The following is a 26,309-nucleotide window of genomic DNA, read 5'->3' as shown; positions in this document are numbered from 1 at the left end:
AACAACATTCACAATTTCTTTTGTTCTCGTTATCGTCTTTTATACTTTAAATTACATTTTATTATCAATATTATATATAATAAAGTTTTTTACTTAACTCCCATCAACTATGATAAAAAAAATCTTATCAACAAGTATGTTAGACCCATATTAGTTTCTTAACCAAGGAAAATTAGTTTGTGAACAACACAATGAAAGAATAATTAAATGAAATCATGTTGAAACAGTGTGATTATTCTCAGTATTTAAATGCTAAATATAAGATAAAAATTAAATCAGGAAAATGAAGTGGAGTGTGGACAAGAATTCTGACAGTTTATCGGTTGTGTAATTTACAAGGAAAGGGAAAAGGCCAAAAGGTTTTTTCCCACTCAAGATATAGTTAAATTTCAACTTTAAACCTTCACAATTTTAAATATTTATTTATTATATAAAATTTATTAAACTTTTTTTTTTTGGTTAAAGTTAAAGATAAAAACTTAATCTTATTAATAATATTAAAAAATATAATTTTATCTTATTTTTTTCTTTAATTTTTAAAAACTAATAATTTCACATTTGTTAAAATATTTCAAGTTTTTTAAAATAACTATTTCCCTTCACAACTAAATTTTTATTTTCTCCTCTCTCTAATAATCATTCTGTCACCAGTGTCTTTCTCTTCTCACTCTCACCATTAGGATCGTTTAAACGACTATCGTGAGAGGTTGTTTAATGAAGAGATGTATCTCTTCAGAAGAAACAGAGATAAATCATCATTGTTTCTTTTAAGATGAAAAGATCGACGAAAAAATTGTAAGGCGGTTGGTTGAAAGATTTTCACAATGAAGGAGAAAAAAGTAAGTTACTAGTTATAAAATAATGATTAGAGAGGAGAGAAGAAAAAAAACCTAAATATGAAAGAAAAATAATCATTTTTTAAAATTTGAAATATTTAGATAGAGTAAAAGTGTTAATTTTTAAAATTTAAGAAGAAAAATGAGATAAAATTATATTTTTTAATATTATTAGTAAAATAATAATTTTATTTTTGAGTTTAATAAAAAAATTTAAAATTTAGATAATAAATAAATATTTAAGTTTTAAAAAATTAATAAATATAAATAAAGAGTTTTACTGTACCTCTTTTGGCCAAAAGGAAAAAGCCAAAGTACCCTCATGATTTTACCAATGAGTAAAGAAGGAATGGCGATCAGAGACTGTTGACTAGGCGTTTGTTTCATGGGCGCGTACACTTTAATCCAAAACAAGATTTTCAAATTATTTGAATTTAGAGGCGCGTGTATGCGGTGAAATTGAAAAGAGAAAGAAAACTGCAACTTGAAAAAAAAAATAAATAAAAGGCTTTCAGAGTCTGATTATCCATCTGAAGGAGTTCTGTTCGGTTCAGAAAGAAGAAACTGCGAAAAAGTAAGTTTCATCACTCCCTAACAAACTATGTGACTTTTTCAACCAGACTCAATGGATAACCAAACCAACCAAGTACCTCTCGGATTAGCCCTGCCGCACTTACACTGCAGCTCACATTTTTCACGGCTAAAAAGGTTAAACAATGACCCACCCCTACCCACTAAGTACCATCAGTCTTTCTGTAAATTATATCTATGTTTAACAGGATTAAGTGACAACGACCATAGGGCATCTTCTTCTTCATCATCATCATCTCTTCAAGCTAAAACCATCTTTTCAAATACTAAATTGGCCAAAGGATTATTTTTCACTCAAGATTTAGTTTAATATTAAAAATATTTTAAAATAATTAAAAATTTTAAATACTTATTTATAAACTAACTTCTAATAAAATTTTTATAAAAAATAATGATAAAATTATTATTTTTTCTTAAACCCTAAAACTCTATAAATTTATATTATTTTATTCTTTAATTTAAAAAATTAATTTTTTTTTTGTATTAAGTTTTGAAAAATAATATTTTTTTCTTTCAAATTTTTTGACAAAAGACAACCACTCTCTCTCTCGATGATGATGATGACTCTCCCTCTGATACCTTTTATCTGTTCAAAGCTCTCTCTCTAACTGAATTTCATTTGGATAATCTAGACGAATAGTCGTTATCTTGAAAGGTTCAAACCAAGGGTAAACGTTGGAGAAAATGAACCCTTGACCTAGACGTGTCATCGTTGTCAACAATGATGATTCATCTAAATGATGTTTTCATCGTCCAGAAGAAATCCAACCATAGAGAGAGAGCTTCAGACTGAGAGAAGGCATGGAAAGGAGAGAGTGACTGTCGCTCGTCAGAAAATTGTCTAAAAATTTGAAACAAAAAAATGTCACTCTTCAAAACTTAATCTTTTGGGGGGAAAATGTTAGTTTTTCAAATTAAAGAGAAAAATATTATAAATTTGTTGGGTTTAAGGAGAAAATGATAATTTTACCTTTCTAACAGAAAATTTTAACATAATTAAATTAATGGATGGGTGTTTGAATTTTTTAACTACTATAAATATATTTTTGAGATTATACTAAAACATGAACAAAAATTAGTGCTTTGGCCTAGTAAAATTAGTGTAAACTAAATATGAAATGATTTATTGAACAGATATACAAAATGAAAAAAGTGATCAAAATTTACCACTTTTCCATAATATTCAATTTGAATTGAATTTCGCGCAATATCTGGTTAATTTTTGATCTTATCAGAGTTGACAATCTCAACTCACCAGACATTTTGATTTGAAACTGATTCCATTGCGTTGTGTCGTCTCAATCAGAAAAGGATATGGACATTAACACCCCACCTTTGTAATCCAAACCAGCAACTGCTCACGGAGCTCAATTGACCACGGAATCAATAAAGACAAGTGCACGATGAAGGTTAGGGGACATACCAAAAATGTATTCGATAAGCTCCATAATGTTGCAGATCTTTCTAATAATTCAAATCAGATGTTAAATTGCCCCTGGATTGCTACAAAAATCCCATCTAAAATTATTGGCGAAAATAAGGTGTTGTTGACTTGTTTATCACCAAATAAATCTGAAAAGTAGCTTTACAATTAAGGTTATAAATTTCAGGGTCAGCCCAGTTAAAAGGTTGGGCCAGGTCAATGTTACAGACTCAACATTATAGGGGCTTCCAAAGATCATTTTCTCCATAACTGCTTTCAACCTACTGAAGCCTGCACTCATGCTCGCAGAAAAGATTACCATTTAAAATATGCAGGCTTTTATATCTTTGTTTATCAAGCAATGATTTGAGCTTTTGTTGCCTTTTGATCTAACCAGACCTCATTGCAAACGCTTCTTTTTAGGCCTTCGCCCATTGGTTTATACTGTGAATAGCGTGATTTGAACAAAGGGCCAGTGCAATGCAAGAAAAGACGGAGTAATCTTCTTGTAGATTTCAAGAGGATCAGAATATGGGAAATTGGGAATCTCAGATCAAGGGAGATGTGAAGTCATTCTGGATGAAGAGGAGTGAATTAAGATAAGAAATGAAACTGCCGGGCTTTTTCAATAAAGAAATTTATGACTTCTTAGATGTGGCAGTCTTTGCAATGTGAGCAGTTCCATTGGCACTTCTTACAACCATTATAGATGCAGACGGTGGTAAGCATTATGAGATCATGGCAGTGGCAGAGAAAGACAATGGAGATGACAAGGAAGAGACAGTCTTTGATAGCAGTCAACAAGCTCCAGCGAAGATGGTGTATACGATTTTGAACAACCTGGAATCAAGTAAATTGACCAGAGTCGAGAAAAGGAACAAATGGAAAGCAAGTCCCAACCCAACCAGGCAGTTGCTAGCCCGTTGGATATTTCAGGTAAGTCATGACCATGTTGTATCAACATTACTGAAACTTCACATAGCAGTGACTCTGTTACTTTCTTAGTTGTTTCTAATATCTGAATCCCAGATCATACAAGGAAGTTCATATCTAAACTTAATTTTTGTTACGAGGAAAAATAAGTGTCAAGAATCAAGTACAGTCACAGGATCTGTATCTCAGGAAGAAAGGGGAGGTTGTCATTACATTATGTGTTAGTGAGGGCAGGAACATGGGGGACCGGTTGATCATGCAAGCTTCTAGAGAAGAACTATTAAACGCCCAACTTGAAGCTCATAACATTGACTGCCAACTAGATAGGGACCAAAGGAAAGACCATTTGGATACACATGCTGCTGTGAATAAACTCACAGATGCTCTACTGGGAATTGCAAAAAGGTTCCATGAGAAAATGTTAAAACAGAGATCCTAACAAAACTTCCAGCAGTGCAGCTGAGCATATGGGAAATGTCTAATAGATGTGATAATACAACTCAGGCATGCTTTTAGTTTCTTTCTCAAATCTGTGATCAACAGAAACCGCCCCTACCTACAAAACCCAACACCAATCTTTTCCTCACATCTGGTTTGAAATTGCAATAAGGTAACAGAAAAGGGCACACTTGTTAGATAAGAGAGATCTGTAAGGTTTAGCAATTTGATCTTTGAATTATATAGTTTCATTAGGAAGACTAATGGAGCTCAGTCTTTTGCTAATGAAAACTTAATTAGGTAACAAGTCGATCTCATCAAGATTTCGGATAAGGAACAAGCAAAATCTTCCAATTGGCTCAAAAGTTCGGTCAACAGGGACTTCTAACATACATTATAGATAAAGGCAGACGTGTAAACAATGACGGGATACAACAAAAATTAGGGCTTCACAAGAATTCTGGACCAATTTCCCAACCATTTCTAGCAACAGAAAAAGTGGAACGAGGTAATTCCGAATCTAACCTTCCCTTTATGCAGGGACAGCCTCAACTAGCCTTGCAAAGTAGAACTGTGTAGTAATTAGGCCTCTCTTACTTATTTTCCACCCAACCTTTTGCAGTGCCTTCTCCACGTCTGCCTCAGCATGGAGATATGCTCTCGTTGCCTTTGAGGGTCCAGGAAACAACTCTCCCACCCTCTTTAACAAATCATAGTAAAATGTCTTTGGTGCAAAGCTTAGAATAAGGCGCCTTTCAGCCAACGAAGCAAGGTGGGCAATCATCCCATCTGCCTTATTCTGGGGATAATGTATCAACACATCTAAGCAGACTACCGTGTCATACTTTCCATCTAAACTCTCCAGATCCTTCACTTCAAATTTGGGCATCACTGATGTTTCCCCTTCATTCTCTGCTGATAGTTGCTCTTCTGCCTGCACAATAATAAAATTTAATCCCAACCAGTGGATGAAAATAAAGCTGTCGCTCAGATTTATCCATGAATACATCGATCACAAAGATTTACATGTCACCAAAATATAATTTTGGTGAAATAAATACGGCCAAGATTGTAATTCACTGAATATGTGACACTGAAATTTCCCATAATGGGCATAAGCACATTTTCCAGCAAACCTGAAACCACACAGTACCAGTTCCTAAAACTCTTAGAATCAAATACGACAATCGTCTCACCTGTTTCTTCGCTTCAGCAACCATGGCCGCCGAAATATCGCTGGCTGAAACAATTGCCCCTTCTTTGGCCAACGGAATCGCCAGACTGCCGGTCCCACAGCCGGCATCACAAACAGTTACTCCCTTTAACGAACCTTCATCACTCAACATCTTCATCGCATTTTCAACGGTGTTGGAGTGACCCAGTCGAATATCAAGCTGAACTCTGTTCACATCATCAGTTTCACCGTAAATCTTCTTCCATCTTTGGAAACCTGAATTATTGAAGTACTCTCTCACGACTTCTTTATCTCCGCCACCGACTTCCTCGGCCTGGAGTCGGCGCCGGCGCTCGGGATCCGTGAGGGAAAGAACAGCTGCCAGTGCAGCGATGGAGCCGCCGCTTATAACTGCAAGAGTGGAAAGGTCTGGGATGGATGTGGCGGTGGCAGTGGATAGAGGGGGAATGGCTGCCAGTGGTAGTAATGTCGTTTTGATTGGTTTGGTACTTTTTAGAGAGAGTATACTACGGTTACTGTGGAAGGGAATGTTAGGAGATAGAAAAGCTGAAAAGGCCATTTTTATATAATTTGCAGTCTTTAATTATCTATAATCGTGTCGTCCGACCGCTGAGGAGAGGGAAGAAAATGGCGGTTGCGTGGCGGGAAGCGAGTAGTTCAGTTGGTGGTGACGATGGTTTTACCGTATTGGATACTTGGAGATAAGATAACGAGTTAGAGATCGCGTTGTGGGGCCGACTTTTGTCTTCGGGGACTAGTTAAAAAATATTAGAGGGCGATTTTATTTATAATTAATCACATAATAAATGTTAATTTAGTATTAATGAGGGTATTATTTTATTATTGATATAAAATCATCAGTCATGATGATACACTATTATTAAGATCAAATAGTTAAAATAAAAATTCAGCCTTTTGGATACCCAAAAATGATTTGTACAATAAAAAAGGATTTCATATATAAAAAAATTATGATTTAAGTAAAATATAAATATATATATAAATATAAATTCAAATATTTTTTAATAATATATTAAAATCAAAATTTTAATTATGAGATTAGTTATCTAATTTTATTAATTCAAATGAATTTAATTTTTAACTCAAATTCTGTTAATTAAATCTAAACTAAAATTTGATCTCAAATGATTCAAGAGAATAGAGATGACAACTTTGATCTAATTTTAGAGGTTTTGATCATCTTCTATCCTAACGGAGAGGAGATTTCTTGATAGAAATAAATAAAGAGATAAAAAAACTCCATAATCAGGAACAGGGTTACATGTATCCCCTCCTCGTTGGATCCCACCCCCGCCCCTATCTCTTTATATTAATATATTTATTTAAAATACTAATTTATTTTTATAGTTTTAGATTATTTATATTTTTATTGTGTATATTAAAATAATTAATATATTATATTTGTGATATTTGAAATAGTTGATTGGTTTTAATTTTACTTAATTGTGTTATTTAATATATTTATGTTGTGTTTAGAGGATATGAAGAAGAGATTTTTCCTTATGGGTATGAAGAGAGAACTTTTTTTAGTGGAGACGAAAAGAGGATACAAAGAAAATTTTTCTTGATAGAAACGAGATGAGGATTATTTTTATCCTTGTAATAGGGACAAGTCAGAAACAATAATTGATATCCCCTGTGAGGACGAGGTTTGAGATCACCTCTCCACCCTTCCCCATTGTCATCCTTAAAAGAGAGTACAACTATTTAGGTTTATACCAGTTGTCCGAGGTTGGGAGTCTAATGCTTGTTTTAATTTATATTAGCTACTTTTTAATCATATAATACAATCATCCAAAAAGAAAGTCTCTAAAATGGACAATGGACATTAATCCACTTCTCAATCAAAAGAAACACAACTTCAAAATCCTAGTTCCAGGCACAAAAATTTGCAACATTGGGGGAAATTTTGTAGGTTTTCAAACAAATCCGTTTAATTGTAATTGCATCAGTTGGATCATTAGACCAGTCCATCATCTGTTAGGATTTCAAGATGATAAAGGTATTTGATACGTCAAAAGACCTGAAAGCTACTGTAAACCTATTCCTAAAACTAAAGGATTGAAACGTACAAGCAAATGTACAACAACAAATTGAAGAAAAAACAAGAAGTGAGAAAGAAGAACACCAATTGGTGTCTTAGCAAACAAATATAATTTGTTCTTCTATGTATGGTTTGTAACAATCTTAACATTGTTATGGAAGTGCTTGAACTCTTTCGTAGCATTCTCCTCGATTTGAATCAATTGAATCGATGAGCGTATTTCAAATACCTTATTAGAAGAGATTGATAATTCAACTGTTTTCATCTTAGGATTGTGTGAGAGACATTGTCGTTTTCCTTTACATGTGACAAAAAATTAATACCTTAGTTTAAGCAAATTCAAATGCGAAATTCCACGCTAACATTAAGAATTTCTAAAAAATATTGTATTGCATGCAACATAAATTAAAAATATTCAAGAATATTGAAAAAATGCCAAAAAGTTAATTAATATTTGTTATGAATACTATTTTGAAAATCAAATCAGCTCAATTGGTTCAATCGGTTGAATCATAAACTAGCTCTAATTTCGATCCAGTTAACATTAAAAAATGATTTATTTATTAACTGAATCAAACTTAGTTAAAATTGATAGAACTGGGTTTGAATAATTTTTAGGGTATTTTTATAAAATTTAATTATTTTAGAATAATTTAATTATTTTATATTAAATTAGATAAATTTCTAAAAGTTTATAAGGAAAATATAAGTTCAAAAATAAAATGAAAAAAAAGAGAAAAGGGGATTTTATTATGGTTTTTTCTATATTATGAGATGAAGACATTTTTTTAATCTAATTATTTCATTAAAATTAGGTGAATAATAGTCATTCTATAAAAAAATATATATTCTAATTATTATAGGTATAAATATCCTAACTGATTTTGTTTTTTGTAAAATTTTTAAACAAAATCTATTGGTTAATATGATATTAATTAAAATTTTTATTATAATTTGATAATAAATTAAACTGACTGATTTTCGATTGAATCGATTGAACTATAAATCAGTAAGATAATCAGTTCGATCATTGATTCGATTTTTTAAAATATTGGCTGTAAACAACTTTTTTTAATATTATGTCAAACAACTTTTTTACATTATTCTACATAGATGTTTTTTATACATCAAAATAAATTCATCAAGCCTAAATTAGTCCAAGAGAGAATATCGATTTGAGACTCATGCCAGTAGTTCAACTGAGATTTCAATAATCAAAAAAATCAGTAAATTATGAAGCATATCATTAACCGAATCAAACAATAAAAAACAAGTATGAAAAAAACTTTGGTTTCGAAGTGTTAAGGTTAATCATAGAGTTATATTCAAAATATTTTTTTTTAAAAATTAAATTAAAAGGTATGTATAATAGTAAATATGGTAAACAGCAAGTGAAAATTGACCAAACATGTTTATATTAAACCGGCCGGTTTAATGCGTTTCAAGATTAGCCCTAACACCCAAAACGTCATCTCTCTATCGCCGTTTTAAGTCTCCCGTCTCCCTCACTTGGATCCGAAGCCCCTCTTTGATTTAGTGACATTCATTTCTTCCGTTGAAGCTGCGTTTGATTGATAAATAATTTACTCAACTATTTGATGATGGCGAAGGCAAACGAAGCCTCGGCTATGGAAATTGACGATCCAAAGTCAAACAGTTCGGATCACATCAGCCCAAAATTCTCTATCAATGGTCCGCATTTCTCTACAAGAGAGCTTTAAAATTTTAGTCTAAAAAAATTATGTAATTTACTTTATACTTTTTGGTGTTTACAGTACTGCAACTGCTCAAGTCTGCTCAGATGCAGCATGGTTTGCGGCACGGTGACTACACCCGCTATCGGTATGCATGATAATATTTCTTTTTAATTTTGCTTAATTTAATATTTTATGTAAATTCATGTCGTTCTAAATTGCGATCTTCAGAATTATTGAATTAAATGTAATCTCAGGAGGTATTGCACTGCACGGTTGAGGAGGTTGTATAAATCGTTGAAATTTACTCATGGACGTGGTAAATATACGCGAAAGGCTATTACTGAAGCCACTGTCACTGAAGTGAGGTATATTTATCTCTACTTTTTGATGATATGATACTTTTGCTTAGAATTTTGAATAGAATTGCATTTTTTTTTTCATATTTGTTTGTGTTTTGGTTGTATATGATTGTGACCAAGTTAATTCATTACTCATCTATCTATCTCTGGATTCTATTTGTTTTGATGGGTTCATTCATTCTTGCCAATTGCTTTCAAATGCTTATATCAAGATTACAAAGAGCATTTGTACTACATTTGGTCACCAAGATGTGTAAAATTAGTAATTGAAGTAACTGGGTTGTCAAATAGGTTGGCATGTGGTTGTTTTCCATATAGCTGGTGCTGACATATTAATTATTGGAGACTGTCATAACGAATGGAACTTTTTTTCTTATTGTTGTCTTGAAACATGCAAACCTGGATTGTGGAGGGTGGTGAATGTATGGTTTTTTGATTATGATATTTCTTAAAAAACTATGTTCAGCATCAGTTTCTTGACACTGTTTGGAAGCTTGTGAAACACCTCTGTTGATGTTGAAAGAGGCCATCTTTGTTGTGGTCTGTCCACATTTAACAGTTAATGCTATTTGATTTAAAACAGGTATCTTCATATGGTTCTTTATACGGCAGAGAGAGCTTGGAGTCATGCCATGGAGAAAAGGCAGCTTCCAGATGGTCCCAATGCACGCCAGCGCATCTATTTGATTGGTAGGCTGAGGAAGGCAGTGAAGTGGGCCACCCTTTTCTCTAATTTGTGTGCTATCAAAGGAGACTCAAGAACTTCATTGGAAGCCGAGGTGCATCTGGATATGTTTGTTTTTAGTTGCAATATTGCAGATGTCATTGCCAAAAGTATTCGGTGCCTGGCCTAATTTTTACAGAAAACAAAGAAAATAAAAACAGTTGTAGCTTGTAGCTCATAATATTTCTTTTCTGCAAATAGTGGTCACCTGGATTGTTAAACTGGTTATTGCTGTCTGCTGAGTTGTTTGGGAATTCACTGTTATATCATTTTATTTATGAGCTGCTGTGTGTGTATGAAATACTGGACCCTATAATATATATTCTAGTGAAATGTCTAAGGGATCATATGTGGTCGTCCTGGTGGTGGATGGTCCGTGAGTCTTGAAACGTTGTTACATGGTGAGACTAATATAGAAACAGGCTAGAGCTAGAAGAGTGACATGCAGCAATTTCTTATTGCTGTACTTAATTGGCTGTTTGCTTTTGGATGGCTATCCTTGTTTTTGAAAAGGATGTCAAATGTATACATGGGACTTACACTCTGCCAATGCTAGTGTACTTAATTTCCCTTTGAGAAAGATATTTAAGGAAAAGGAGCATTGAGGTTACCAGTGCAAGATGTTTGTGCCTGGTGGGTTGGTGTCTGAGATTAGCCCTAAGGGTTTGTCTCTAATGCCACATTCTGAGAACTCCTTTTTGAGGGAACCGATTCTAAAGGTGTGCTGACTGATTACTTTGTTTTAGTTATTGTTGGTTTTATCCTAGATTAAGGCGTATTTTAATAATGAAAAAAGTTGCCTCTCATTTGGATGACGTGATTGTAATCAATGCACATAGTTTGTCTCATTGTTCTGATACTTGCTGTCTCTGTTTTATTTCTCACCATTATGCATTTTAATTATTATAATTATCTATGACTACCAGTTAGGAATTCAGATTCTTAAATACTTCTACATTAGAGTAAGTTTTCTTTTGAGGATTGTACCTACTGATTGGGTGAAGTGTTTCTAGACTTCTTTTATACACCATTCACCAAGGTTTTCTTTTTCCTTTTTAATCTGCAGGCCTATGCCTCATACATGAAAGGGAATTTGCTGTTTGAACAAGATCAGAATTGGGACACTGCATTGAAGAATTTCAAAAATGCTAGGTTTATCCTTCTGTTCTGCAGTATAATAGAAAGAAAGAACTCCTTGATTCATGTTCTACAATATGTTGCTACCACTTTAATAGAAAGAATTTTTCTGTCTCTTTATTATCAATGAATTATCATGTTAAAAGCAAGAACTGATTAGAAGTCCTTGATTTTGGATTATATAAGCATATGTTGACTTGTATGGGAATTCCTTAAATTCATGTGATTGTTTTCTGTTTGCCCTACTAATTGCTGTTGTTCCTAAAAGTTTTGAAGCTTATTTAGTTATTCATTTTGTTGACGGGGTTGTCTTCTGGCTGTCTTTGATAATAATTCAGGGCTGTGTATGAGGAACTTGGTAAATATGGAGACTTGGAAAATCAAGTTTTGTGCCGTGAGCGAGTTGAGGAACTAGAACCTAGCATCCGCTACTGCCTACACAAAATTGGTGCATCAAATGTTCAGACCTCTGAACTTTTACAAATTGGTGAGATGGAAGGTCCTGCTCTGGACCTCTTTAAAGCAAAATTGGAGGTAAGTTTTATTATCTTAAGTTGTAAGCCATGTGCCAGGATCAGTACTGATGTCCTTGTTGCAGGCTGTCATGGCAGAAGCAAGATCTCAACAGGCTGTATCCTTGACGGAGTTTCACTGGCTTGGACATAGATTTCCAATATCCAATGCCAAAACTCGTGTGGCCATTTTGAAAGGTAGGTTATTGATCCCTCTTAGTTATGATTCAAAAGTGTAAATATTTTGTTGTTATACTCTTTTCTGTTTCCAAAAAAAAAAAAGATAGCATCCTCCTTGTCTTGTTTATCTGCAACCGTGTGAATTTACTTTTCTCAATTGTAGTATAACTGATATTAGGACTGGTGACTTCTGATGAGAACCTAAGCACTCAATCAAAATAAACACACAAACAAACCAGAAAAAGTTGAGAATCAACAGATGAGAATATCTTCATCTGTGGGAAAGTTGCACTAATACCAAATCAAAGGCAAAGCTAGAGAATGACCCTCAAAGGGTTGGGAGTCAATCTCTCCAAGAGCAAAGGCTTCCTGTGAAGAAGAACAGATTCTTCTTTCCCTAGCTAGAGCTAGTATAACCCAAACAACTAAATGAACCTGCCTCGTCAGCTCCGTCTTTCATTCCCCTTTTGTACATGTGCTAGATAGGTGACCTATACTGTGCTGGGCTATTTTGCACTCTGTGGCCCAAAATATCTGACCCCACAACCTCATTCAACTTCGTTAGTTCTAGAAATAGCATCTAGTCAACTCGTTGGTTACATAAAGTTAAACAATGGTGATATCCTATTGTAGCTTTTTCCCTGAGATTTGTGTCTGTTATTAGCAAAATACTTAAAGTGCGAAAATTGGAAAATTGTGGTGGTTTTTTTTTTACTTTTGGTCTCAATAGTAGTACGAAAAGATTGTTGGTAAGATGCACATTACTAAATGTATTACTTTCAGCAAGATCATGCTGAGAGCTAAACTTTTTCCTTGGTGGCAATTTCTGAATTTCCCCACAATTTTGATTATAAGGTCAAACAGAATCTCAAATTCTGTTTTTGTCATGATCACTTTTTCAGCTCAAGAATTGGAGAAGGATTTACATGGTCCAGCAGCAGATTCTCTACCTTCTGAGAAAAAACTAGTAATCTTTGACAAAATTTTTACGGCATACCATGAAGCCAGGAGCTGCATTCGTGGTGACTTGGTATGGGTCATTGTGATAATAGCAATTAAAATTTCTCGTCTACTTCTGGTTTCGGTTCAATTTTTTTCATTCCTCTCTGACTGATATTCTTTACATACGAAACATTCTAGGTCAGTGCTGGCAATGCTGAAAATGTAAAAGACGACTTAAATGGACTTGATAAAGCTGTTAGTGCTGTATTAGGGCAACGAACCATTGAGCGGAATCAGTTGCTGGTTAGCATTGCAAAGAGTAAACTCAGTAGGCGCCGAGATGATAAAAATGAGAAAATTACTAAGCCTGAAGAACTTGTTCGCTTATATGATCTCTTATTACAGGTTAACAATCATTCTATATGTGTATTTCTGTTATGCTTTGATGTATGAAAAGATTTTTTTTAACTGCTGAATCTATTAGGTGCCCCTACCTCTGATTAGTTGTTAATTTTTATGTTTACTGATTTTATATATGACAGAACACAGCTGATCTATCTGATTTGGTTAGTTCTGGACGAGATAGAAAGCCTGAAGAAGCAGCATTTGCTGAAGAATGTGAGCTTAAAAGTCTGGCTTTTCAAGCAGAGAGGTTTGTGTTTGTCTATGTATTAGGTGAAGGGGGACTAGTTAATCTTCATCTTAAGATTTCTGGGCTTCCCAAAAAACAAAATTAGTGAGGTTCTTTCTTTTTGTTGATTTGGTTGTCAAGGAATATTCTTTTGCTCATGTCTTTTCATAGGACCCCATTTTGGCAGGTGCTTTTACTTGGCGAAATCGTACAGTTTGGCTGGAAAGAGAGCAGAAGCTTATGCATTGTATACTCGTACTCGCCATCTGGTTGAAAATGCCCTGCAGAAAATTAAATCTTGGAACAGTGATCAGGTCTATATATGGTTTTTCTAACCATACTTTTAGTGTTTTCTTTCCTCTTTTTATCTTTTTCCTGCTTTAAATTAGCTGCAGTCCCTTGATGATCGTTATCTAAGTACATTTGCATCTGTCTATATTGGTATATATACCTTACATCCTTGGTATTGACAATGGTCTCTAGGTCATACTGGAATAAATTCTTACTGTAATTTTTTTTTTTGATTACTTGTTTTAGCAAATAACAGTGTTTTTGGTATGCTCAGTTGTGAATCCTTTTCTTTTTTGAAGAATTCTTGCATGGCATATCCTTATTTTGATGCTTTTAGATTTTGAGTTCAAATTTTGGATATTTCAGAAACAGATGATTGTTAATGAATTGACGACATTACACAAAGAAAGCAGATCTAACATTTGCATAGAGCATGCAATGGGCATTATGGAGCAGGAGAATGCCCCTGAGAAGTTGTCCAAAAAAATATCTACCATGTCACTAGATGGAGCAGGAAAAAAGGTAGTGTATCAAACCCCAAGAGAAAGAGTCCTGTGTCCAAAAACCAATTAAAAATAAAGAAAAAAGCCTATTATAATAAGCTATATCACATATGTTTTGGAGCCCCCACTTTGCCAGAAGTGGACTGAAGATTTATGGTTGTTCTTAGAATATATTCTATATGATGCTTTTGCACTGGTTGGTTTTAAACCGAATGTGCTTATTTGGAGAACCTCAGGCCTAGTGGGCTTTTTTTTTTTTAAATTTCTTTCTTTTGCTTCAGAGGAAAATAACTGTGGGATAATGTTGTTTGTATATGAGTTTATTATTTTATCTTAATTTGGTAGGAGACTACCTGTAAGTATATATGATTTCGTCATATATTTTAATGCATAATTTTGCATTTGCCTGATTTCAATTGGTTTGGCATGCTGATTCTGTACCTCTTCAGGTGGAGAAATTTCTGCTGGAGAAACTAGATTTATATGAGTCTGCCGTTGGTGATTCAAATGTGAAAGGTGTTCCACGCATTGAAGCCTTCCCTCCAGCTTTCCAATCAATACCTCGGAATCCTATTGTTTTAGACCTTGCCTACAACTGTATTGAATTCCCATCGCTTGAAAGCAGGATGAAGAAAGACAGGAAGGGATTCATTAGTAGGCTATGGCGATGAGTTTCCTTTGTGAGGTTTTGATTTATTGCCCCATCAGGGAACACGAATTACAGCTGATGAAAAAGATCTGAAATTAGGTTGCCTTAAATTTTTGGATAGTGTACTCTCATATCAAAAGCTGAGAAATTTTGCAACTGTATCTAGTTTCCCTTTATATTTTATGGATAATTGTTTATAAATCTGGGCTGTGATGGATGCTTAACTCTTGCGCTTACTAGAATTTGGAAATTATTTGATAGAAGAGGGAACCAATTTTAATTTTATTTGTTGAATACTTTGGTTGACTTGAGATGGAAGGAAAATAGAATAAAAATGTTATTTTAAAAACTGCCTTGAGTTGAATCCCTGGTACGCATTCCTCCTTTTGAAATGGGATTTGTATGGCATTTGCTATGGTGGCAAAATAATTTTGATCCTGGAAGAGATTCACGTGCAAAATATTCATAATTTCAGTAATCGTTTTGGTTCACTCATCATTCTAATTCCTGTACACTGCCCGATTCTCACCTTTCTTTGGGTAAATAATGAAGTATGGCTCGGGTTGAGATTTCTGGTGCTCAATAGGAATGGAAACATACGACAGTACCAGGATGATTCTGGTTTTGCAAAGTTCAAACATGCCACGAGCAATGGGTGGGTTGTTCTTCTTCCACTCGATATCATGACGAAAGAACTGGATGAGGTTTTAAGAATGTGACAGACATTTGCTTCTCAGAAATTACCCCATTTATTTGTTATGGCGTCCTTTCCGCAATATACCTGCCACACTTGACCTACAGAAAAATCATTTGGCGATCACTTAAAGCTTCAAATTTTCGCTGTCTGGAGACGACCCCAGAGAAGGTAATTGTTTCCGAGGAGTGAAGCGTGATGAAACATTTATGTTGTTTTCTTTACGTTTAACCCATTTAATGGGCTGTGGCCACAGCCAAAATGGCTGGGGCAATAGACGCTGTTGTATGTAAGTTTCTATAATCTAAACCAATCCTGACTACTTGATTATATTTTAATTGAAATTTTACTTGCAGTTAGTGCTATTAACTTGTCAACTCCTTGCAATTATCACTAATTCTTCTGCCTGGAAGGCAACGACTAAACGCTGTCGTGCTACGAAATTTAAATATAGAGAAAGAAAAAGGCGGGTGATTTCTTTGTTTATTTTTGTTAGTTTTATCATTTATGACAGCCATGAAAATTCGCAACACTCGCCACTTCAACAAACGAGAGCTCCTTCAATCGCGGCCATTTATACAATACACAACACAAACTCGCAAAGAAAATTTTCAATCAAAAGACAATAATTCTAATATCTTTATTTTATCTTTCACGCTACAACGAATAAGAGAAAGAAAATTTTCTGAATTGCTTCAACAATGCAATTCGCCGAACTCGATGATTCTCCCATGTTTCAGCAACAGGTGCTATTTCTGTTTCCGTATTTCGTCTTTTGAATGTTTCAATTATGGACATTTCTGAGATTTCCATAATAATGAACCAAAATGATATATTTTTTACAAGTCTAATTAATTATCTTTTGAATATACCGAGCATTTTTTTGGAAGAAAAACAAATAAACTTTGAACGGAGCGTCAAGTGTTTAATTTGTTAGCATTGTGTAATTTAATTGTTTCACTGATTTCTTCTATTTCAAATGAAACACGATTTTCTATCGGAGAGGTGTTGATTAGATTCCAATGTTCTTATCATTCAACATTATCGCAGTTATAGGAAAATTGATTGAACTACAAATGTGCTTCAAATATATATATGTTTGATTTTCACCTATTTTACAAGTCAAATATTATAGTTTTTCTAATGCATCTGTTAAGTTTTAGTTGCCACATAAAGTATGGTGTGCTGATTTAGTGTTTGGTGAATAGTTGCAATTGATGGAGGAAAGCGCTGAAGTATTGAGAGGGAGATGTTTAAGGTTTTACAAAGGATCACGCAAGTACACGTAAGCTTATATTCTTTGCTTCAGTTATGTCTTCAATCGTTTTGTTGATCATATGGAATCTTTTAATAATAAACTTTTATTTCAACATGCATATTGATACTCAGCAAGATAAATCTATAGTCTGGTATATGTTTAGTGTTTAGATTCCCGGAGTAGTTTTCTGTTCTTTTCCTTCTAATTGCATGAAATGACACAATGAGATAGCATCCCTGCACAAAAGCAACCTAATTCTTTGTCTTTACTTTAGCTCTGGCTACTGAACAGAGTGAATACAAAGAACTAATGGACCATTGGATAGAGGAAACACCAAATTGTATAAACATTTCCACCACTGAACAATTATGAATGGAGGTTTTTCTTTTGATCTTGAACATTGGATGGCTATAAGAATGAAAACCTTTTATTGATCTAATATAGTTACTCATCAGAGTCCTGTGACTGGTTGATTTGTAGGCGGAAAATGTTGTATTCAACAGAAGAAGGGACTGATTATCTGATTTTTTCAACAAAAGATTCATCCTCCAATATGATTGGCTTAATCTTATATTGAATGTAACAGCAGGAAAAAGAATTTTTAGATAATTCTCCTTTCTTCTCCATTTCTATTCATTCTAACTGCAGAGAATTATTTGCAGATAGTAGTTGCTTCCTGACTACTTCTAACTCTTAATTGATAATCTGCTTGTTGAAAGATGGATTTCAAAATATTCATTTTGTAATTCTATGGCATATCCCACCTGAGCCTTTAGGCCAGGGTGCCCTTAGTTGTGGATTGGCTTCTTGAAAAATGAAATGTAATGTCTTTCCTTTCCTAAATATTATATGGCATGTCCCATCCAAAAGCTTCTTTAAGCCAGTAATGTGTGAATGTCAACAGCTATTGATGGTAGTAATTTTCATGTTTTTGGAAGATCTTATACTTTGTTATTTATTATCATCAGAGAAGCACTTGGTGAAGGGTATGATGGAGACATTTCTTTTGTAAATGCTCTTGAAACTTTTGGCGGTGGGCATGGTGATCCTTTTTGTGTTGCTCCAGGAGGTAGGCATTGTCATTTGACCCTCTTTATACAATAAAACTTTTTTCTCTTGTTTGGCATGAATACATAGGTATAATGAGAAATGCTTGATTTACACAATTGTCAATGGTTAAAGGAAGTTTAAAGTGGATGTATTTTATTTGTGTCTATCTTTTGTCTGTTTATGATGGTTTCTAATTTGGAATCATGTTTTATTTATGTTTTTTTGTCTATGTCCATTAAGATGGTGTGTGACTCAAAAGCATGTTTCAACTTTGTTCAAGCTTGAGCTGAAATGAACAGCGTTGCTCAAGCCTCTCAGTCAAAATTGAGCTCAGCTTTTCTCACATTGTTTAATTTGCATTACCAACAAATATGTCTCTTTGCCTAAGAAATATGGTTTTTTGAGTAGTAATAAGAGAAGCGTAAGTTAACTTCGTTTTTGAGCTCTATGAATTCATTCTATTCCAACAATTTATGAATAGATAACAGGATCTTAAATATTACTTCTCCACACAAAGTTCTGAGTTGATTTAACTTACTCATTTTTTTCTTTTTGTCTGAGGTTTACTGGGAAAGTGACTGAGCTAGGCTTTGGGCTTGTGCTTGATATATTCAAATTGTTGTATAAGCCTATGGATCCTTGTACAGGCCATCATATGCATTTTTTTACCTTTTTCTTTGTATTGCCTGAGCTTTGATATGCAAGTCAGTAGGCACTGAACTTGAATTTTTGCTTGTGCTTGTATTATTGTATGAGCCTAAAAGAGCCACCAAACTAGTTAAGCATAAGCTGCCTGGATACTTGCACAGTGTACCATAGTTATCTTCATTCCTATCGTTATATTTTACTGAGAATTTTAAATAGGAACACTTATTTGACAGATCTTTTCTTTAATTCCCAAAATTTTAATGGCTCCATATGTTTAGTGATTTTACTATTGAGAGATTTATTGTCTTCAGGCCCAGTCGTGACCAAATTCACAATTGCTTTGAGAGAAATTGGTACATTCAAAGAAATTCTTCAATCACAGGTAGCGATATGCTTTTTTATTATAGTACTTGCTTTCTGCATCATTCCTGACATAACATCTGTCCATGTCTGAAAAGATCACAACCTTTAAACGTAATTCATGGTTTCAAAATCTCTATACATTACAACATAGTTTTTGTACGGTTTCCAGCAGTAGCAGAGATGTTATTAATTACAACTGGGCTTTATTTTTTCCAATTAAAGACTTACTACATATGGGGACTTGCTTGATTGCTTTCCTTTTCTAACATCCTCAAATTTGGATTTTGTAGGTAGAGCACATGCTAAATGATAGGTTAATGCAATTTGTCAATATTGATTTGCAAGATGTCAAGGTATTATATACATCTTTTATATAGATGCTTCACTTGCATTCTATAATAATCGTACCATCCATTTTTATACAGATTGATGAATTTAGGAACAATATTGACTTTTTGACTTTACTACAAGTTTCTGTCTTCACACTGAATCTTGGTCACTGTTGTTCAAGTCAGAAAACCGTATTTTGATCTTGATTTGATTTGTGCAAAATAGCTATGTTCTCACTGATAGAAGGGATTTCCCAATCTTTTTCTTCTCTGTTTTTCATTGTTTGAAAATTATCCATTAAGACACATGAAAATTTTAATATCGATAGTCATCTATTTAGGGCTATCTTATGTATTTTGTAATATGAGATTCGATTAGAGGGTGGTGTTGATGTCTTCACAACTTCAAACTTGAATTGCATTGTGATTTCTAAGTGTTACTATGATTAGGGCTTTTATTTTTTACCATGACAGAAAGGGTACAGTTGATGTACTCTTATTAGGTCAAATTTCACTGCCACAATATTACTGAAATTACTATTGTTCCTTTTTTTGTTCTGATCTACTGATGAACCCATCCCTGTTATTTGTCCAATGAAATTCCATTTTTACCTGCAATAATCTTTCATTGGTGCAGGAAGCGCGGAAACGTTTTGACAAAGTTTCTGTCACATATGATCAGGTGGGTTCTAAATTTCAGAAGTTGATAATTTTATCTTGGAAGATATCCTATGGTTGATTCATATAAAACACATGTTGAGTTACTTTAAATTCAAAAGTTAACTTATAAAAAAATCTCATTAAATACTTTTATACTCTATCAACCTCCTCCCCTCTCCCCTCTCTTTCAATGCAAGGCGAGTTTTAATTAACTGCTTTGTCATAGATCCAACTGCACAAAGATAATCTTATAAATTTAATTAATAGGAAGCGGGACTTCATTATTTCAATATGAGAGTACTTGGTATCTAATATCATTATTGAGACACCTTTTATTTGAAAGCTTAAGCTTCTAATACATATCTAACATGCATATGTGAATCTAATAAAAATCAGGATGTTGAAGATGTAGAGAACATAACTATATGTTGTGATTGTCTTATCCTTGATAGTTTGATGTTCTATCCAGGTAATATAGAGACTGGTTAAAATGCCTATGGATTGCCCTTCATTTCTTGCATGTCAATAAATGGATATGTTGACACATACCCAGCTTCAATTACTTGGTTAGATCCTGGTTGAATAAAGTGATGCAGTTAGGAAGAGAAGGGGTATCCAACTGATTTTTTTTTTTTTTTAATGGATTCAGATACTGGATTTCCAGGAATAATGACCTGAACTTTATTGTTTTAACTTACCTTCTGCAACTGATAAAGATAACCGTATAATCAATTCAAATAATTTGAGTTTCTTGAGGTTAATTTCAGAACCTCTGTAACTGTTTTACTATGAATCTGAGGGCTGATTTGTTTGGATAAATGTATGAAGTTGATCCCTTATCTGTTGTATGTCTGCATGGTGACATTCAATGCCAGTTGTAATATTGTGTCACAGGCACGTGAGAAGTTTCTTTCATTGAAGAAGAGCACTAGGGTTGATGTAGCTGCTGTGGTAGAGGAGGTATATATAATTACTAAATCTACTCCTAGCTCCGTTAAATCTAGTGGAAATTAATTGTTCAGATAGTTATTAAAGGGTAAGCATCAACTTTAAACCTAATATACTGGAGATATTCCAGGAATTGTACAATGCAAGATCCTCATTTGAGGAAGCCCGCTTCCAACTGGTAAGTTATTTAATGAGGAAAATTTTGGTGTAATCCACTTCATCCAGAGTTAGGAATTTACTCTATATATATGCTTTCTGATATTCAGGTCAGTTCTCTCTCTAATGTTGAAGCCAAAAAGAGGTTTGAGTTTTTGGAGGCCATTAGTGGGACAATGGACGCTCACCTTCAATTCTTCAAAAAGGTTCTATATGATTATGTGCTCAGAACTCATTTGCTTCTTCCCTCAGATGAATAATAACCATATATGGCTTCAAAACTTTGTTCCTTGCAGGGATATGAGCTATTACATCATATGGAACCCTTCATTAACCAGGTCTCTTTTACCTATTTTCCTTGTAAGATGTAGGCAAGGCTGCTTATTTTCCTATAACACAGCACTTAAATGTGCACATAGAATGTAACCCAACATTGACCAAGTACCTATAGCCAGGACATGTAAGAAGTATTTGTAGAGCCAAAGCAAGTCATGCTTAGCCATTTAACTAAAAAGCTCAAACTGATTGAGATGTTTAGTGTTGTTTCTTGAGTTGAAAAATTGAATGCCTCCCATCAGCTGGGTTGTACTTTTCTATTGAAACCATAAGCCTTCATGAAATTCTGTGCACACATATGTATGTAGTTGATGAGCCAGAACCTCCAAGGTTTAATCATTTCGACTATCGATAGGATGAGGAGTAATCTCTAATGCCCCTTGGGAATATATATATCTCAAAGTTGTTATTTGAAAATGGTACATTTTGGTTCCAGACCTTCTCTAAGTCAAAGATACAAAGAAGTTCTGGCAATCATATCTTCTAAAGTAGGCTTCAATTATGAAGAGATTGCACTAAGTCCACACTCTTGTTTATTAGCCAACAGTTTTCTCTTTGAAATTTTTTTATTCCTTCCATCTCTGAACCTTTTGTTTCACTGTTGGCTTACAGGTCTTGGCTTATGCACAAAAGTCAAGAGAATCTTCCAACTATGAGCAGGAATCTCTTCATAGAAGGATGCAGGAGTATATAAGGCAGATTGATCGAGAAAGTAAGAAATCCTTGAATGGTTCTAATGGTTCTCCCAAGGGAGACAGAAAAACAAGACCTTTTCCAAGGAATTCAAATAAAGTGATAGAGGCAGTTATGCAATCTGCCGCCAAGGGAAAGGTATTTTTTTTTTTTTAAAATGTAACTTTCAACCTGTCCCCTTCTCTCAAGTCCCACTGATATCCCTTTTTCCATTATTGTCTCCTTTAGTCATTCTGCTCTAACACAAATAATATTTAGGTTCAAACCATTCGACAAGGATATCTCTCAAAGCGGTCTTCTAATTTGAGAGCGGATTGGAAGAGAAGATTTTTTGTTCTTGATAGCCGAGGGATGCTGTATTATTATCGGAAACCATGGAGCTGGAATTCTGTGAGTTGCTAGCGGGAGAGAACTTGAAATATTATAAGTTGTAAATTCTTTCTCCTCTTTTCCTTGTTCAGTAATGAATGAAAGCGTGTCCTGTTTCAGGCATCTGCAAATCTCGCTTCTGCACAGAAAAATAATCAATCTGAAAATGGTCATGGGTTGCTGAGCCGGTGGCTTTCTTCTCATTACCACGGCGGTGTAAACGATGAAAAATCTGCAGCACAACACACTGTGAATCTTTTGACCTCAACAATTAAGGTTGATGCCGATCAGTCAGATTTAAGGTTCTGCTTCAGGATTATCTCTCCAACAAAAGTCTACACTTTACAGGTATATATGTTCAAACCCAACATCAGCATATTAACCTTTCAACTTACCGTTGAATCTAGCGATTCTTTAACAAGGCTTGTTCGCTTTTGTTTTAATTATAAAAAGTCTAATTCTAATTAATTAAACCTAATTAAAGTTAATTGAATTTAAAATTTAATGGTACCACGAAACTTAGTTTTGTTAACATTATTCATTTACCTAACATCAAAATAAATATTTAATTATATATAAATTGAATCTGATTCATCAAGGGTATAAACATAATATAAATTATGCCCTTTCCATGTTCTTGCCGATACTTACTGGAAACTGGGGGACGGAATGCATCAATACGTTTGGGCAGATTCTTAATTGTATATGTCTAACAATGTAGGCAGAGAATGCGGCAGACCAAATGGACTGGATCGATAAAATAAATGGAGTAATTGCTTCTCTACTGAGTTTTCAGATGCCGGAGAGGGTAAAATGTTCAAGCATGTTTTCTAAGTTTGTAGCCATTAATTTTTGTAGCTATCTAAATTGTCATAATTCAATCACGCGTAGAGTCTTTCTGCTGATCCCATTGAATTCGATTATTGCTCGGCAACCGGCAGCGAAAGTGGTTCATATGTGGATTGCGCAGATGTTGATCACACAACACTTGAGGATTACACATCTCGAAGCCTTTCGTCCGAAAATCTTTTACTTATGTCTAGAAGTTCGGGAGACATGGATAATAATATGAAGGGTGAAAAGCCAATCGATTTGTTGAGAAGAGTATATGGGAATGATAAATGTGCTGATTGTGGTGCATCTGAGCCAGACTGGGCATCGTTAAACCTTGGTATTCTTATATGTATCGAATGTTCTGGTGTTCATCGTAATCTTGGAGTTCATATATCAAAGGTAAAAGTCATCTGAGTCTATTTATTCTCATGTTGAGAGATCGGCAATCTTTGTCTGAATCTTTCCTGAAGAAAGCTCAAATAGGCATTAGGACCTTCAGATACTATTTATTATCATGCGGTTAATGAGGATAACCTTTTATGCAGGTGAGATCACTGACACTAGATGTTAAAGTGTGGGAATCATCTGTAATAAATCTATTTCAGTCACTGGGAAATGTCTATGCAAACTCAATCTGGGAGGAGTTGTTGCACTCTCGGAGTGAAAATGGAAAATTTTTTCCACCAGATAACAGGACTAGGGGGTAAGTAATATTTGGTCCGTATAAAACCATAACACGTCCATCAAGTAGGAATCAGATTGTTACTTCCTAATTTTTCTGGACCAAAGTTAGCCTACATATCGGGGACTTGTGCTAGTTGAAAAAGTGTTTTCTTTTCGTCCTAACAAGTATTTAGTTCTTATGGTGCAGAGCCTCCAAGATTGACAGAAGTAAACAGTTTATTGTGCGAAAACCTAGTCATGATGATTCTATAGCAGTAAAGGAGTACTACATTCATGCCAAGGTATGGCCACAAATGATTCAATATCTTCCTTTTTTTCTCGTGTTTCCTCCAATTGAAATCCACAGCTGTTCCCATGGGTAAGAAAGATAATGATTGCTTGAAGTAGCTTCTTAGACATTATTTCAATTATAATTTGATGATATATGAACCCTCTTTAACCATCTCGTCTAACCAACTTCTAGGTGAATTTTGTTATACAACAACATTGTCGTAATTTGGTACCGTTTTGTTGTAACCATTTATGTAGAAATAATTCCTAAAAATCATTATGTCTGTGGCTTGATTAACATTAACACGCATTATGTGGTTCACCCAGTTGTGTTTATTAGACTTTCGACTGCAGTGCTATTTGTCTGAGTCCTAGGATATGCACTATGCAGCACTGCTCACTGTGTTAATTTTTGTAGTTGATCTAAAGTACAGCCCTTGAAAATGTTTAGTCTAGGAGAATTTGGTTGAATTACAAAGAGCACTTGAAAATTTCTCTGGTTAACTCTATGCAAGATGCTACTTGTTTTCGTAATTTGGAACCTAAAATTAAATTTTATGATTTCTTGTGGTTGCAGTATGCAGAAAAAATTTTTGTTCACAGGTCAAAGGAGACTGAGCATCTCCTTTCAGTGGCGCAAGAGGTGTGGGAAAGTGTCCGTGATAATGACAAGAAAGCAGTCTACCGCCAAATTATCTGCTCTAAAGTCAATGTCAATGCGATCCATGGGCAAGCTTCATATCAACCTCTTTCTTTGGTGAAATCGATGCAACAAGAAAATCTGGAAAACAGTAAAAGAAAATCCGATTCCTTTTCAGAGGAATCATTTGAGGATACGTTGCGCTATTTGGACTCGTTGAGTGAGCATGAAGATGAGCAGATAGAAGGGTATTCTGATGGCTGTTCACTGCTTCATCTTGCCTGCCTGACTGCTGATATTGGCATGGTGGAACTTCTCCTACAGTACGGTGCAAACATAAATGCTCTTGATTCAAGAGGTAGAACGCCGTTGCATCATTCTGCAATTAGTGGGAAAACTGCCGTTGCAAAACTGCTGCTTGCAAGGTAATTCCTCAATGTCTTTTTTTTTTTTTCACTTCCTCATCTAGGGATCATATTTGTACTGATTTTAACAAAGTCATTTCTACTTTCTAGTATAATATTGATAAAAAATGCATCTAATTTTCCAGTGTGGAAAAAGACTACTCAGAGATTTAGAAATGTTATTACAGGGGAGCTGATCCGCAAGCTGTTGATAGAGATGGTAAAACTCCATTCCAGCTAGCATCTAAATCCTTACACCAGAATGAGGTTTTTGGCACAAACAGATGTGACACAAGAAGAGAATTACCCAAAGGAAGAGAAAGGGGGATTTCCAGTAAGGTTTGATTAGACGACCGTTGTGTAATTATCATAGACAAATGGCACTGTCTGCCTCCTCCTGCCTTCGGTTCAAACCCAACATATGTAATGTAGTCATGAGGTTGAGGACTTCTATCAATCCCAAAAAAAAAAAAAGGGCTTGCGTTGAGGGCTACAATCACGTTTTTTACGGTTGAGGCTCTGATGTAGGTGCTCTTCTGCCTCTTCAATAGTTGTCATTCTCCCTTTATTAGGATTTAGGTCCCTGTACATAAGAACTCAGAAATTCCATGACACAATGCCAGCAGGAAAATGCACAATGCTCAACCTTTAAGGACAAATCATTTAGTAAAAAAATAAAAACTAACACCATTTGAAAATCAAGTACATCTTCTCAAGAAAGATGTTTTATTAAGGGGGGAACATTAGTTAGTAATGCTGAAACTTAGTTTATAAACTGTTGTAAATTTTCTGTCACATATAAAACTGGGATTTGATAGCGCCCAGTATGTAGAAATAAAATTCACATGTTTATGCATTGAACATCTA

The 26,309-nt window shown here is 34.4% G+C and overlaps 4 protein-coding genes across 5 annotated transcripts; 3 read left to right on the top strand and 1 right to left on the bottom strand.

Moving 5' to 3' along the window:
* Positions 1-3,381: 3,381 nt before the first annotated feature.
* LOC123223408 (trihelix transcription factor ASR3-like) lies at positions 3,382-4,222 on the top strand. The gene is made up of 3 exons (XM_044646572.1): positions 3,382-3,439; positions 3,530-3,786; positions 3,953-4,222. The coding sequence occupies exons 1-3, from the start codon at positions 3,382-3,384 to the stop codon at positions 4,220-4,222; spliced, it is 585 nt and encodes a 194-aa protein (XP_044502507.1).
* A 329-nt stretch (positions 4,223-4,551) lies between these two features.
* On the bottom strand, positions 4,552-6,142 carry LOC123223058 (magnesium protoporphyrin IX methyltransferase, chloroplastic). Its single transcript, XM_044646119.1, has 2 exons — positions 5,418-6,142; positions 4,552-5,155 (listed from the first exon to the last, which is right to left on the bottom strand). The coding sequence occupies exons 1-2, from the start codon at positions 5,973-5,975 to the stop codon at positions 4,754-4,756; spliced, it is 960 nt and encodes a 319-aa protein (XP_044502054.1). The 5' UTR covers positions 5,976-6,142; the 3' UTR covers positions 4,552-4,753.
* A 2,782-nt stretch (positions 6,143-8,924) lies between these two features.
* LOC123224110 (signal recognition particle subunit SRP68-like) lies at positions 8,925-15,391 on the top strand. Its single transcript, XM_044647639.1, has 13 exons — positions 8,925-9,173; positions 9,257-9,323; positions 9,433-9,543; positions 10,121-10,316; positions 11,328-11,413; positions 11,737-11,932; positions 11,997-12,108; positions 12,993-13,120; positions 13,231-13,437; positions 13,575-13,684; positions 13,851-13,977; positions 14,321-14,476; positions 14,907-15,391. Exons 1-13 carry the CDS (start codon positions 9,080-9,082, stop codon positions 15,126-15,128), a joined length of 1,812 nt encoding a protein of 603 aa, XP_044503574.1. The 5' UTR covers positions 8,925-9,079; the 3' UTR covers positions 15,129-15,391.
* Positions 15,392-19,071: 3,680 nt separating this feature from the next.
* LOC123222872 (ADP-ribosylation factor GTPase-activating protein AGD1-like) lies at positions 19,072-26,298 on the top strand. Of its 2 annotated transcripts, XM_044645875.1 has the most exons (16): positions 19,072-19,138; positions 19,410-19,472; positions 20,086-20,130; positions 21,003-21,068; positions 21,187-21,234; positions 21,323-21,418; positions 21,509-21,550; positions 22,161-22,379; positions 22,500-22,631; positions 22,731-22,958; positions 23,332-23,418; positions 23,502-23,843; positions 23,990-24,147; positions 24,316-24,409; positions 24,976-25,463; positions 25,589-25,754. In XM_044645875.1, the coding sequence occupies exons 2-16, from the start codon at positions 19,419-19,421 to the stop codon at positions 25,614-25,616; spliced, it is 2,127 nt and encodes a 708-aa protein (XP_044501810.1). In that variant the 5' UTR covers positions 19,072-19,138; positions 19,410-19,418; the 3' UTR covers positions 25,617-25,754. The 2 variants fall into 2 exon arrangements, with proteins under 2 accessions (XP_044501810.1, XP_044501809.1); XM_044645874.1 differs by lacking the exon at positions 19,072-19,138 and having other exon boundaries at positions 19,404-19,472; positions 25,631-26,298.
* The last annotated feature ends 11 nt before the right edge of the window (positions 26,299-26,309 follow it).

Source organism: Mangifera indica, chromosome 8 (genome assembly GCF_011075055.1).
Source record: "Mangifera indica cultivar Alphonso chromosome 8, CATAS_Mindica_2.1, whole genome shotgun sequence".
NCBI classification, from domain to species: domain Eukaryota; kingdom Viridiplantae; phylum Streptophyta; class Magnoliopsida; order Sapindales; family Anacardiaceae; genus Mangifera; species Mangifera indica.
The sequence above is the reverse complement of the archived record's forward strand: the minus strand, read 5'-3'. Positions and strand labels throughout refer to the sequence as shown.